The sequence below is a fragment of the Lissotriton helveticus genome, chromosome 5_1 (assembly GCF_964261635.1).
Source record: "Lissotriton helveticus chromosome 5_1, aLisHel1.1, whole genome shotgun sequence".
Classification (NCBI taxonomy): domain Eukaryota; kingdom Metazoa; phylum Chordata; class Amphibia; order Caudata; family Salamandridae; genus Lissotriton; species Lissotriton helveticus.
Window position 1 is genome coordinate 207743026 of NC_136065.1, and position 15302 is coordinate 207758327.

Below are 15302 nucleotides of genomic sequence, written 5' to 3' on the forward strand. Positions count from 1 at the left end.
ATCAACACACAAGCTAAACTAGGAATACAGCGATACGCTCCTATGCATTTGAAGAATAACGACTCACTTTTAATTCCCACCCTTCCAGTGCTCAGATTCTAATTACGGAAAGATTCCTTATGTTGAATGATTCTTTAATCTTGGTTTTACCACTCCCTGCAATTTGTGGTTTCTGAAAAAACAGCAAAACTGGAAAAAGAGAACGAGAGAGGAACAGAGTAAAAAAAGCATATGCAATGAGCAATTCAGTGAATCTGGGAAGGCTAGTCTGCACAAAAGTTACACATTTGTGTTGAAAACCAAGTGGCTCTGGTTTAGACAGAGCTGCAGAGAGCATCCATGGGACGGTGGATGCAGAGAGCATTCACCATCACAAACTCTTGGCGCTCATGAAATGGAGGCAATCTGGTGTCTAGCAGAGTTAGACGGGTCACCAAAAGCAGCCCTGCCCTCCTCAGCTCATCTCTTTTTTCTTCTCTCTCTTTCCGAAAGTTCTTGAACCTACTCTAATTTCTAGGGTTAGCTAGAGAAAGTGAAAGCGGTGTCAATAGCAGCCCCGGCTCTAAAAACTGCTATCCACTGCCTCCAATCCACTGTGGAAAGGCCCGGTTGAAAAAAAGGGAAGTCCGAGACAGCTTTCAAATGAGGAAAGCCTAGTCATCTTGTATGGTTGTAAGGTCTAAATACGTTTTAAGGTATAAAGGGGCAGATGTAGGATAAGCTTTGCTGGTGGAACTTAAACTTAAACTTTGACCATAAAGCCGGCGTTGAGTCAATGTATAGCCTTTAAAGAAGAGGTGAGATGTGGGAGGGTTTCAGCATTCATTGGCCCCAGTTGGACTAGTTTATTCATTGTAATCCAGGATATTTTGGCAGAATAGGAGAGTGAGCCTAGCAGGAGATTACAATATAATGTCAATATAATGTTGGAGACACAGGCGGAGCAGGCAAATATTGTTAAGATGGAGTGACCTACTTTTGCCTCCAGTTCAACCTGGAACCAGAAAGGGTGACCAGAGTCAACAGAGGTTCGACTACTGCATGACTTGCTCTGCAAAGTGTCCTGTTTCTTTGATGTCCCTTAAAAGAGACGTTATCCAATGATAGCCCATAGATCCTGTTACACCCTCCAGCCCAGAGAATAATCGCTATTACATATTACATGGCCCACAAAGGTTGACCTTGTTTGAATACAGTATGGCTTCTGCACTTAACAATAAACTTGAACATTTACAGACATTGTGAGATGAGCCTTTCATCTCCTATGTTGTAATTAGGGAAATATGCTTTCTGTATGCAGTAAAATCATGGTTGGACCTTTCACCCCCCCTGATGTGAAGTCACTGATGAATCTCCCATCTCCAATAGTGAATTCAGAATTGTACCACTCAATCTCAAGGTGAAATCAGGAACTGCTCATTTACCACTATCAGTGAACTCAGAGATTGACATCTCACTCTCCACAATAAAACAAATATTGATCCTTCGTCTCAAGCAGTGTAATCAGGGATGTTATTCAGAGAGTCTGTGAAAAGAGCAAAATCCCCCTCATGCCCCTCTGTGAAATCGGGGAGACAGCCTTCTTACAATGTAATTCGGGATAGAATCCTCATCTACCTCTCTCTACTCCTCCCTCAGTTCCCACCATTGTTATCAAGGACACACCCTTCAGGCAGCACAGTCTAATCAGGAAAACTCCAAACACTTTCCACAGTGTAGTCAGTGCAACCACTTACCTTCTACGGTGCAATTAGTGACAGGCGCCTATTTTCCAGCAGAGGCAGATCTCTCACCTACTTTATATTTCCAGGTATTTATTTTTCAAACAATTTTTATTTAGAGTGCTCTCATTAGCTAACATGCAAATCTCAGTGACTCTCTCTTCAGAACCAAAGTAAGCCTATTTAGGCCTCCATAAACAGCTTATCTAGAACAAAAGCCTTCCAAGTAAATTGGCAACTCAAAAGATGAATTGATCATCAACTTTCATTCTGTTTTTATAGCTTTGATCTTCCACTCCTGTTGACTAAGAAGACAGTGGGGAAAGAGAGCAAGAGATTACGTTTCCTTTTGCCCAAGATGACCTTTAGGGGTTGCATTAAAAGTTGTGCATCAGTTTTAACTAGAGTAATCCAAACAGAGTTTCTATTTTTAGAGATATAACAACAATATAGTCCTTCAAAAACTAAATACACACTAAGGTAAAGCCAAAACCAGGGGAACATTTCTAACTCATTTCTATCAATGGGTATCATCCTTGTATTTATTAATTAAAATTAAATAACATTAAAAAATATATTTTGGAAGGGATGCATATAGTCACTGGTGTGAAATATAGCAAGGAAGTAGATTACAAGATGTCTACTAATGGTGTCCAAAAACTCATAACGAAGACATATAAATGAAAATGGCTTTGTGTTTTGAAAAAAGTTTCCAAAAGGACTATTTTTGCCTGTTTAGAAAAAGTAACATTCAATATTAATAACTTGGAAAACGAAATCAAAGAGATTGGAGTTCTTTAATCAGATTGACGATCGACACACTAATTTACTACATATTATTGATTGGTTATGGCAGTGGGCGAAGATTTTATTAATGTATTGATTATATTCAGGCCTGTCATCTCCCTTTAAGTGTGTACCTTCTGTAATCTTCCTTTCTGCACTGTTTGATTTTATCTGTTAAACTTTAGATGAATGCACCAATAAGGGTTACCTTAACTTGAACATATAAATTAGGGAGAGTGTGAATTTTAAGATCTTGTTGATGCGTAATTGTACAGAATCTTACTCTGACCTGGTTTCTATGGGATGCCATTGATTTGTTCTAATTGAAATTGAGTGTATGAATCTGGGTTGTTACTTAAAATGTGTCTCTAAATAAGTAATTAAGATATTAATATAAGTTGGGAAAACACATATGTCCTTATGGCTACATCAAGGTACAACCTCAACCCTTTTCACAGAATTCGTAGATTCCTCTTAGAAAAATAGGGCTGCAATTGATTGCAAGAGATAAAATCTGGTTTAAGTTAAATTATTTTAATATTCTATCTATAACAGCCACAAACATGATTCAATAAATGTGGATGCTTCAAAACTCGACAGCTTAGTGTTAACAAACATTTCTAAAAGAGAACATACATCTCCAGTGCTCAGAGTATTCATTTACTGTCAGCTGCGGACAGGATGAAATCTAAGACATCACTCCTAACCCATATGGTAATACATTGTAACAATACAACGGACATTGAGACTAGATTAAATTTATATGCACCAAAAATAATTCTTCAGTTAGCATCTGCTGATTGTACCCAAGATGTATGTGACATTTTAGCTTTTAGCTTCCATGCTGGTCTACTTTGAAATGTTCTATTGTGGAACTCTCTGGCCATCCATGGACCATGAAGTAGCTGCTAAGGTTCAGAAGAATGATTAAACCCTAGTTCTTCTGGTCCACTCATCAGACCCACTTGCTTCTAAGCATTGAAGTGCTTCATGATTTTAGAGCTTTAAAAGTAAGAATGATGATGATATTGAGCCATTTCTCCACAGTAAAAGTTCTAATGAAGTTTCTATTTCTTTAGAATTGTCCCAGCATATGTCACTAATAAAACCGCCTCTGTTTCTGCCGATCTGATTGGGATAAATGGTTTTACCAAAAGGTAATACCTTCCTCACCAAGTGATTTATTTTCTTACATTCCTTATCTGGAGACAGGCTTGAGACAGATAAAAAGCAGAGGGATCTCCTCATGGCAGTAGCCACGACAGAATCAAGAGTAGCGTGCAACTGACTGAAAGGTGAACTTGAAAGTGGAAGGTTGTACTTCTTGAAAGATCAGGCTGTAAAGGTTAGAACAAAGGCAAGAGTTAGAAGAACAGATATATGTAAGTGCAGGAAGAATTTAGCTAGTAGTGAGCAAGTTACAGGAAACCAGCAGAATATGACATACAGGTATTGAGAAAAATGTGGAAGCCGCAGCCTTGATCTTTGAAAGCGTAAACCTTTCAATCTTAGGTCTTCTTCTAGAAAGACAGAAAAAAACACACATTGTCTACATTTGGCAAAAGCCATGGAAAACAGTGATTCAATTTGCATAATAAAGGTCAAGATGTCAGGTAACTCATCAACAAACAAGAGAATCCATAATCTTCCCAAATACCTTCCCTAGTTGTGCATATCTGCCACATATACCAACCTTTCTTTATTGAAACCCACATAACCTCTTCTAGAATAGCTTGAATCCTTTATTGGTCTTTCATCTACCAGAGCACATTTTTGAGTTCGAGTTCCTCAAAGTAATGTTCCCTCACAAAATCAGTACTCACAGACTATTACATTTCTTGTCCACTATGATAGTCTGCCTAATTTCTATAATCATATTGTTATGCAACCATCCCTACTTCCCTCCTTTACACTTCGACAATCTGTAAACTTACCTGGAATCGTCATATTTTATCATGCTCTTCAAACCACTTTCACTCCCCACAAGCACCTGTGCTAAAATCATTATCATTGTTACATTAGAGTTTTAAAGAAGACCGCCTTTGTAAATTGAAGCATTTTTTGATATGTGAAGTGCTTCCAAATAATGGTCTAAGTAGATACATAAATTAATTGCTAAGAATTGTAAATACAAGCAGAAAGGAAGGTGGGTGAAGTGGAACAGGTCAAGAATAGGTGTGCTTCTTTTAATTCAGTGATAATCTCAAATAATTTTACAAGCAAATGAACTCTTCATACGGTAGGTCATGTTTTAGGAAAGAACATGCACACACAAGACTTACCTTAGGGGAAGTTTGTGTTTTTCCTCTGGGCGCTTGTTCAGTAGTAGTGTACTGAGAGGCTGCAGTTGCAGAAGGAAGTACTGAGACTGCAGTGCCAGACGTGCGAGTGGGTATGCCCCCAAAAACAAGACTTTGTGTTGTGGGTGCTGAGCTGATGGACGAGCTGATGGTAGAGTTGCTGGAAGAGTTGCTGGAAGAAGTGATGGAAGAGGCGATGGGAGAGCGGATGGAAGAGGCGATGGGAGAGCGGATGGAAGAGTTGCTGGAAGAAGTGATGGAAGAGGCGATGGGAGAGCGGATGGAAGAGGCGATGGAAGAGGTGATGGAAGAGGCGATGGAAGCGGCGATGGGAGAGGCGATGGGAGAGGCGATGGGAGAGGCGATGGGAGAGGCGATGGGAGAGGTGATGGGAGAGGTGATGGGAGAGGTGATGGGAGAGGTGATGGGAGAGGTGATGGGAGAGGTGATGGGAGAGGTGATGGAAGAGGTGATGGAAGAGGTGATGGAAGAGGTGATGGAAGATGTGATGGAAGAGGTGATGGAAGAGGTGATGGAAGAGGTGATGGAAGAGCTGATCGAAGAGTTGCTGGAAGAGTTGCGGGAAGAGGTGATGGAAAAGTTGATGGAAAAGTTCTTGTTGTGACCCTCACGAGGCGTGATGATCTGTATGAAATATAAATGAGAAAAGAAGATGACTTAGAGGTTGGACGTAATATGATAAAGGGAATTTCTGGGGGTTTGGGAGGGAGGCAGTAGTGAAAATAGTTGGAGAGAAACAGAGCCAGGATGGTAAAGAAATTATGCAAAAAACTTTAAGGGGGCTTTGAGCGTTGGAAGTAAAGATAGAAGTCAAAGTGTGGATTTGCACAAAGCTGAAAACACGGAGGATGACAGGATGAAGATGAGTTGATAATAAGTGTTGCCTGGAAGGGCAATAGATGACCTGAAAACATGGGCATGAGACCTTGAAGAGAGGCTGACAGTCTGGGTTGTCTGGAAGTGCTCCGGAGTAGTTTAAAGCATATACAGAGATACTCCATTGTAAATACTAGAGACTTAGGTTCTGATTTAGAATCTAGTGGGCGGGTACTGGGTCACAAACGAGAAAGATATCCTTCCACCTTTCTGCAAGTGCAATAGGATGAAATAACGAGTTGTGAGGATTTTTAGTGGCTGTGGTGGGAGGGCTGCACTAAATTGTTTATTTCCTCTGTGTAGGTAGGAGTGCTCACTGCCTGACAAAACGAATGGCAAATAATGTAAGGTCAGTAGATGATCGTAGAAAGTCTAGTTGGAACCAAGATATCCAGTTCGTTCTAGTTTGGGCAGTGTCGGATGTCGGGTGTATGTTAAGCGTTGAGCCAAGTAATCTCTTGTGGGGAAGTATGTGGTATATCGGTGTGCTGAACAGTTCAGATGGCGGTATGACTAAATATTTTTACAACTCGTGAAATTCCCTGCGTGGCAACCTGTTACTAATCTCCCACATCCCTCCTTTTCCCAAGGCATTGAAGACTCCCCTGTTTCACTAATTACCAATAGTGAGCCAGTCCTCAGATGCTGTGTTTCGGTATTGCTGAGATATAGATGTATTGCTTGCTTGTTTGGACCGTCTATAGCATGCCAGGTGACAAACATGACTTCAAGATTTACAAAATGAGCTCCAAAAGGTAGCAGAGCAGCCATATCTGGACACAATCCACAGGGGATGGACATACGAGGAGTCGAGTGAGCACATGCCTGAAACATCCCAGACATGAGCTGTTGAACATTCCTGTAATGTTTCAGTCTGAGCAGAGAGAATACACAACAAACAGTACCCACGCCTTACACTGTCAAGCATGAAACTGGAAGAAGATGACAATGTGTCCCAAACCGGGGCCAAGAAGAACACTGGCAGCGTTCACACAGAGAATGGGCTGTGCTTTAGCTTTGCGCCTATCTGTTCCATACCTTTATCTGAAGAAGGAACTGAAAGAAGAGGGGAGTGGGTGGTCCAGACGCAAGTGGGGGCATGCAATTGAGAATTGTAAGTAGTGAATTTGCACAGACCACAGAATGTCAAAAGGTTGCGGAAGGTACTAAAGGTATTGTTAGAAGGTTACAGAGATGGCAATAGGGCTGCCATAAGATACACTTGAACAGCACCTGTGGTGGGCCTGTGAAAGGCTGCATGGAGGTTGTGGATTGGTTGTGGACCTGCTCCTCGTTGAATGAACTCAGACAGGTTTCGTTGTAGATTTTGCAGTACTGCTTGGCTGCTCCAGCATCTCCCATTACAAACATCAGCTGCTGCAGAGAACCCTTGAAGGGAGAGAAAAAGAAGAGTCAGCTTCTTGCACAGGATCGACTTTTACATTGTGGTCTAAGATTTAATCGAGCCTGCAATGTATAAAGGCTTTTTCAGTTTGGAGTGCCCAATCATTGCTAATACATGATGGTTTATAGATACAATGTCCCTGGCACTAATGTCATAACATTAGTGATATTGCATGATTTATCATTCAAAAATCAGCTTTAAATATTAATTAGAAATCCATTTTTCTCCTAACATCAGCTTTTGAATTCCGAACATGCACACATTTTCATCTCAAATGTGTCCTTTTCAATCTCAGGATACATTTACTAATCCAACCAAACAAAAGCTTCTAATTTGGTAGACTGGGCTGTACACACAGGAGAGCTACTTTCAAGTAGGTAGCTGGAAAGTTACCAATAACTCACCTGGTACTCTTTGGAGAAGCCCGATATATAAATATTCCAACCCATAAGCAGTGGCGCTTCCTTCGCTAAGGCGGAAGAGCGTTGCCCCACTGCTCTATGAGCAGTGCAAAAAAATAAAATGTTACATGACATTATTATCATTGTATTTTGCACTGCCGACATAGCCAGGTTAGAGCGGGGGTGGCCAGAGCAGAGGGAGGAGTGGTTTGCACTCCCTAAGTGCCCATGAGGGTTTGGCCTGGTGTAGAACATGCACAGTCTTCCAGTCCCTCTCTGAGCACCAAACCACGGCGCTCAGACCAATCACAACGCTGCTGTACAGCAGCGTTGTGATTGGCTGGGAGAGTCTGGGAGCCTGATTGCTTCTGTTCTGCCATGGCACTGCCGAGAGAAGAGGACAGAGGAGAGGCAGCGGCTACAGGTAAGTGTATCTTATTTTATTTTTCAAAATACCCCCACCGGCCCACCACCCCGGTTCCGAGGCAGCTGCCACTGCCCATAACACTAATTTTAGAATGTTTTAAGCTAATTACCTAACTTGGTCCTGTGAATATGGTCTACACATCACTCTTACAAGGGACCATTTCAATGTGGTCAGGAACATCGATCTCTACCAGACCTTTGGTAACCATCTCTAGATGTCGGCTAACCAGAAACCTACTAAAAACGTTCAACGTGACCTTTGACTACAGCCAACCTCATTTTGTTTCTAAACTATGGGGCTTTCTGCCACCCTCCTTGCATCTCCAGTTTTCGCCTAAGTTAGTCATGTAAACACCTTCTTTATAAAAACCTTACTAACCAACAACCAGCATCCTTCAGGACTTTATCAAAATATATTCAGACTACTTTTTAACTTCAGTTTTTACAAACATCAGCCAGTTTGGAAACCGGTTATAAACCTCCTTGACAGACAGTCTACGTCTTTAATAGATCGAGCTTCAGCTAGCTCTTGAATGGTGGTGTCTGCATTCGCTGTGCTCATGAACTTTAGGCTGCCTGGCATGGTTTTCAAAGGGGAACCTTTACCAGAGACACGGCTTTTGCTCTACGAATCAGATACCAACTCCTTTGAGGTGTTTCTAGCTGGTCAATGATTTGCGACTACAACTGCGGTCACAAAGCATTGATAAATTCAATTGCAACTCCCATAAAGTTAGGGGAGAGGTGCCCCCACCCCTTTTACACCATCTCTTTATAATCGGTCACAAAAAGTCTTTTATGAATTGGAAAGATTTCTGAATTATAAAAAAAAGCTCTAATGCATTTCTAAAAAAGTATTTTGGTTTTTGCAATCCTGGATTATTTTTTGGTGCAAACCCCATTCTTTGCAAACATAAAGCACTTTTTATTCAAGAGGTCCGTAGATACATTCAACTGCTTGTCAATACAGTATCTGCAAGCAGATACCATCCAAGTCATCCATTCATGCATGCTTTGTGCACCGAATTACACAGAGCTTTTTAGTTTGAGATCCATCATCATTTGTGATGAGAAACTTGTACATCATGAACCCATTGTGTGGACATTTAGGAATCAGTCAAGCCCTGGTTCATCTAAGTGTTTGAATTAAATTGGGAGATATTTTGGGGAGAATCACAATACGCTAAAAGTCTTTCTCTTTTTGGACTTTAATGTAGCCTTTAATGTAGCCTCTTCTGTTATTTGTAGTTCTATGATATTAAGAACCCTATGACCAAAAGCAAAAAATGATTCATCAGTTCGCTCAGCAGCGCCTCATCAAAGTCCGTGAAAAATGGTATGACATGGGATTTTAATACTGAGAGAGCGCAAACTGACCTAAATGTATGAGTGCATCACACTTACCCGTAGTAAGCACAAATCATGAGGAGAAATGCCATGAGTGCTAGTAGTATCTGCAATTATATTCTGAATGTATAGCTAATGTAGAGATTTAAGTAGAAATGGAACTAATACAGAAATGTGTGACACTATATGATTTTATTAGATGTGATTATTCCTGAATCCATGTCGTGTAGCTGCTAAAATGTAAGATGGCATGTGGTTAAACGCAGAATGTGGTAGGCCTCAGGGCCAGAGCTAGAAGGGAAGGGGAAGGTGTTTCTTTTCACGACATAGATTGAACTAATGTTTTGGTCATTGTATTAATGGGCCATGATTTATAGATGTGTTTACTGAATAATAGAATAAGAGTATTAACATGCTTTAATTAATGAAGAAGTTGAATGCTATAATCATTATGAGAAATGTTGTAGGCCTGAAATGTTTTAACATTGATTTACACGTACATGTCTGGGCCGAGAAATGTTGCGAACCTTTTTGGAAGTCTATGAGAGTTGGGTTCTTGGCTGCAGATGTCTGTCTGCAAGAGAAAAGGGAGGATCCGATTATAAATAATATGAATAGAGGTCTGTTCAGTAGACGGCCCAGACATGGAGGAGGGTTCCGGAATGTTTTAAGGGGTATCAGCGGGCCGGAGAAGAGTCTGAGAAGCAAGGTCAACTCCAACGTATGAGGCCCAATACAAAGCAGCATGGAAAAAGCCAGAAGCTACACCACGTGAGGGGCGTCTCACGAGGGGCGTCTCAAATGTTGTTGACTGTTTTGTATTAGGGACAGCACCCCTGGGTGGAGTTAGAGCAGATGCCTGAGGACCCTTTAGAGAGCGGATGGGTAGGCAGAGAGGGGTCATGACTGGAGAACTATAGGTTTTCACCAAGAGACTAAGAGTGAGTGACTTCCCTTGGGGGTCATTCACTGCTGACACCTTTTGTTAGGTTGAGACTTGGTTAAGTAGGGATACCATCTAGAGCAGGGTAGGGACAGCCTAACCTGTGTGTTTTCCTCCAACTTAAATGAAGGAGAGATCTCAATATGCGTCAATGCTGATAGCTTTATTATTCTTAGAACTTGTGCTGGTAATTTCCGTTGCTCGTCTGAGGGCTTTCAGAGAGCACATGTATGTAGTTGGACCTGTGTATCTCGTGAATCTCATTCTGAGATGCCTGTATTTGCAGCTTATCCTAACCTTACAATAAACTTTTGAAAGCTAGAAGTTGTTTGTGATCTTTTGGAGCGGAGTCCTTTATTGGGTGAACTAACTTGGTAAGAGAGGCACTTTCTTCCTTCAATGACAGGCAACAAAGGTTCAGTCGACCAGATCGGGGTTTAGATCTATAGTGATAAGGTATCGATCAAAATCTCGCCCTTCCAGTTGGTAGCAGAGGATGGTTGCCTTCTTGAGGACGGTGACCTAGGCCAGGTTAGCTTACCCCAAGGCCCCTAGAGATCGATGATCGGAAGAACCGCCCGCCGAAGAAGATCCGGATGACGTGAGACAGAAAAAGCAGCAGTATCGGTCGAGAGTGAGTATAAAGGGTCATGCGTGTTAGATTGCGGTGTTTTTGTATTGTATCTATGTTGTAATGTCTGGCGGAGTCGAATGTCTGTAGAGTGACTGTGGAACAGGTTGTGAGCGCGCGCAACCGGTGGAAATCTTAAGTGCAAGGAGAGCTTAAGTGGTTCGGGTGTATCGGACACCCAGAGTAATTGTCAAATAGTGTGAAGGGGGTCATGAGGTACCATTGATCACCCGAAAGACCGAGATAGGGGGAACGTAAGAGTGAGTGCGTGAGTAACGGACGCTGGTCGGAGGTTACTGTGTGTGTAAGCAACCTATCAGAGAGACGATAGACATTTCGTCAGTTGTGTTGACAATTACATATAGACTGTGGACGTACAGTCGAGGGAAGTGACCGCTTGGTCGGAAGTAGTCATTTTTCGGTGTATGAATGGGACGCATGCATGACCGGGAGACGAGTTGAGAAAGGAGGGGTGCTGCTGCGAAGCGGAGAAAAGTGACGTCAGGAAGTGTCGCGCAGTGATTGGCTGACCGGAGAAAGACCGCGCTGTGATAGGCCAGCTAGCAAAGACGTCAGAAAGTGTCGAGCTGGGATTGGCCGACCGGAGAAAGACCGCGCTGCGATAGGCCAAGTTAGCAAAGCCGCGTTAGGATTGGTGGATTGTCATCAGGAAGTAAACAGAGTAGCGAGGCTGGATATTGTGCGCATAATTATGAAGTGTTTTAAATGGCTGAGAGCGGCGTTTAAAAAAGAGAAGCGGGGATCGGATGAAGGGGAAGAAGCCCCGCCGGAGGGTACGCCGGCTCGTTACATGGCAGTGAATGTTGGGCTGCATACGATCCTTTGGATATCAGAGTGGAGTAAGATTACGGAAGGAAATGAGGAACTGACGTTCCCGAAGTACGGGACGTTCAGATTAGAGGTGTTACATCGATTAAAATCAGTCATGACCTCAATGAGACCCTTGCCTAGACCGACCCAGTTTGAAGCCCTTGATGCATGGATTAGGGCAGCGCATGAAAAAAATATGAACAGACGACAAGAAAGGGTGAAACGATCGGTAAGGGCAGTGCAGGATGCCAGGTGGGATGCGGATGCTAAAAGATGGAGAGTGCATAACATGGAAGTAAATAAACTGTACCCGGTGTTAGAGGTGCCCGGAAATAAAAGCCCCCTAGAAGAAGATGATGAGAGCGAAACAGAGGACAGCCTGATAAACAGATTATTGACAGACAGGCCACCCCCGTATAATAGAGCAGGGGGAGAGGTCGAGCATAGTGAAAGAGAAAAGGGGGGCAATGCAGGGGAGCATGGACCGCTTCCCAGTTCAGAGTGGGATCCTGAGGCAAAGAAAGAGCTGTCTCAGCCTAGTCAGGTGCAACAGGTAGTCGGGAGGTTTGTGGTACAAAGAGCGCCGGAAACGGAGTGCGCCACATCCTACGGATTACCAGCTGCACTACAGGTACCTGTTACCATAGGTCCTATAGTATCGATATATGACCCAGAGAGAGCAAGAGGGGAAGAACGGGTACGGAAGGACGGAGAAAGAGCAGAGACGGCAAGGAGGAACGATACGATCAATTCCCCAAGTCAGATGCCGATACCCAGAGAGTGGAGCACCCCGATGCACACAGCAGGGGATCCAGGAGGGGATCCTGGGGGCCCTAGATGGCCAGTGGATCTGAGGGGATCTGGACGAAAATCCTTTCAAGAGCTAAATGAGTACATGAAGAAGTGGGATGAGGCAGTGGAGGCTCACAAGAGCATCATAGCTGCAGAAGCTGAAAGGGAAAGTCAGGACAGCAGAGCTCGGACTCACTGCGGGGCTGGGGAGAGCAGCCCGGAGTGGGACTGGAGAGAGAGAGATAGTAGGGGAGTCACCCATTGGGCCCGGAGTGGAGATAGAACGGACCTGGAAAATGGGGGCCCCGGGAGTGGAGGGGTGGCGCGCCCAATACTCAGTGAAGGGGAGAGGAGAACGCAAGAGTACAGAAACAGCTTTAAGTGTACCCACTGTGTGCCCGGCACCAGAGAACTGAATGGGAGTTGTGAGAGGTCGCACCATAGTCCCTGTGATGACGGAAACGAGCGCAGCCCAGGGAATATGGGGAACCAGGAAGGATCGTATCGGATACTGAGCGATACTAGGCAAAGGGAGAGTAGCGACCAGAGGGAAAATAACAGAGAGGAGTACGGTGAAAGGAGAGAAGCAGGAGAGAGTGGGCAGAGCAAGAGTGGGGGTAACAGGCCCGTGTTCCATCACCTTCCAAGATCGGATGGCCGAGCATGGGACCTGGAGAGATGGGAGCAAGGGAGAGCACTCATTAACTCTCCCGAGCCCAAACGTAGAGCTCGGAGTTGGGATGGTAGGGAGACCAGTGAGCCCCCTTCGAAAGACATATTGCGAGCTGAGATAAAAGCTAAGAGACTCGATGTCGCCAGCTTAAGGTCAGACCTGGATGACATGATAGATGGTACCCTGCCTTTAGAAAGAATGGAAATGTATGAGCAGGATGAAATACTGTATATGGCAAAGGACATCACTCGAAAAGCGAGAGCAATCCATGAGAAGTTAGTCGAACTAGCAGGCAAATATATGGTGGACCTGTCAAGAACCAAAGCATTACAGGGTAACCACAGGCTACATTATACAGATCGAGACCTAGATGAGAGGAGAACGATCGGGCTGAAAACGCACATAAGGGAACTGATCACTGGAATAAGGACATGGAGGGCACTAGATAAGTGGGAAGAGAGGTGGTCCAAGAAAGGGACCGTCAGGAGAAGCACGCTTGGTACGACACCAGGAAGGCTGCAGGGAATAGAAGCATACCCTTTGCGTGAAGTCGCAAATGGGAATTATGTACATGTCCCTTGGAGTAGGGGAGATTTAGCTGCTTTTACCACCTCCTTCCCCAAATTGCGGGAAAGCCCAGTGGAGTGGTACAAGCAAGTTGAGAGATTTGTAAAAATCTCAAAGGTCCTATGGATAGATCTGAACACGCTGTTTGACATTGTAGTACCAGGAGATCTGTGGACAGCATGCAAGGTTAGCGCTGAGTGGCCCACAACGGAGCCGGAGAGAGATGCTAAGACTAATGGGCCGTCCGAGATTGTGATGGCAAAATTCGAGAGAGTGATGACTTGGCTGAAAGAGAAAGTGCCAATGCAAGACATAGATTGGGTCAAAATAGACCGAACCAGACAGGAACCCAAAGAGACAGTCCACGAATATTATGAGAGATTGCTGAAGGCGTTTAAACAGTATAGCGGCTTGGATGTAATGGATCCAAAAGACATAGGGCAATTTGTGTCCAAGTTCGTCCTGGGACTGAGACCGGATATTAGTTTAATGATTCAGCAACACTTGATTTGTTGGCAAAATAGACCCCTAGACGAAATACTGAGATATGCCAGGTACTGCTGTGATGAGATAGACTCCAAGGCTAAGAAACTAAAAGAAAAATTGATGGTGGTACAGATGCAGGCAGCAGGGAAGGGGGGACAGCAGCAACAGCAGCAAGGAACAGGTACAGGAGGAAAGAAGCAGTACAGTCAGAACAAGGGCAATGAGGAGAGTTCCACCTTTAGACCCAGAATAGACATAGCTGCCTTGAAGAAAACGACTAGGTGCCACCAGTGTAACGAGGTGGGGCATTGGAAACGCGAGTGTCCCTACAATGTAGAGATAGGAGAACAAGAGGAAGAGGAGGAAGAGGTCCAGAGCGCGCCTACGAGAGGGGTGACGCCATACCAGGGAAAGGTGCTCAAAGGGGGGGGGGCTCCTCCCCGAGCCCAGTTCCCGCAACCTCCCCGAGTAGGGAATATGGGTAAGACCTATAGACAGATGCCCCTGTTTGTAGAAGGAGAAGAGTGCTATTATGTGGACCCATTAACCGGACAGAGAGTGGAAAGAGAAGACTGCACCCTCGGGGCAGCCTTGGAGGTGGACCAGAGGGGACCCTATGTCGAAGCAGAAGTAGCAGGGTGCCCCACGACATTTCTGGTGGACACAGGAGCCACTAGATCCACGATCAGATCAGCTGCAGTTCCAGACCTGCCCATGTCTGGAGAGACCATACAAGTGGTGGGGGTCGCAAACAGGAGAATAACCAGCCAATTGACAGAACCGGTACAGGTGAAAATAGGGAAGTACAGCGATGAGCACCAGTTTGTGGTTTGCGATTCAAGTCCTGTGTGTCTGCTAGGCAGAGACCTGTTGTGTAAATTGAATTGTACAATATACTGTACACCTCAGGGAGTGGAGGTATTGACCAATGATGATGACGCAGACTTCAAAGTTGCAAACTCAAGAATATGCGTGGAGCTGTACCCTACTTTGACAGTAGATGAGCTCCCCTGGGACTTGAGAGAGACAGTGGCACCAGAAGTATGGGACTTCACTGGGGAAGAGATTGGATTGGTCAAAGGGGTGGACCCAGTGA

At 44.2% G+C, this 15302-nt stretch overlaps 1 protein-coding gene across 1 annotated transcript in view; it reads right to left on the reverse strand.

The window, feature by feature from the left end:
• The window catches only part of LOC144752426 (uncharacterized), a 1170660-nt gene that overhangs the window by 1132462 nt on the left and 22896 nt on the right, over positions 1-15302 (reverse strand). The window contains exons 4-5 of the mRNA XM_078640356.1: positions 6938-7093; positions 4790-5452 (exon numbers count right to left, since the gene is read on the reverse strand). Of these exons, the coding sequence (XP_078496482.1) occupies positions 4790-5452; positions 6938-7093 (819 nt within the window). The remainder of the gene's footprint in view (positions 1-4789; positions 5453-6937; positions 7094-15302) is intronic.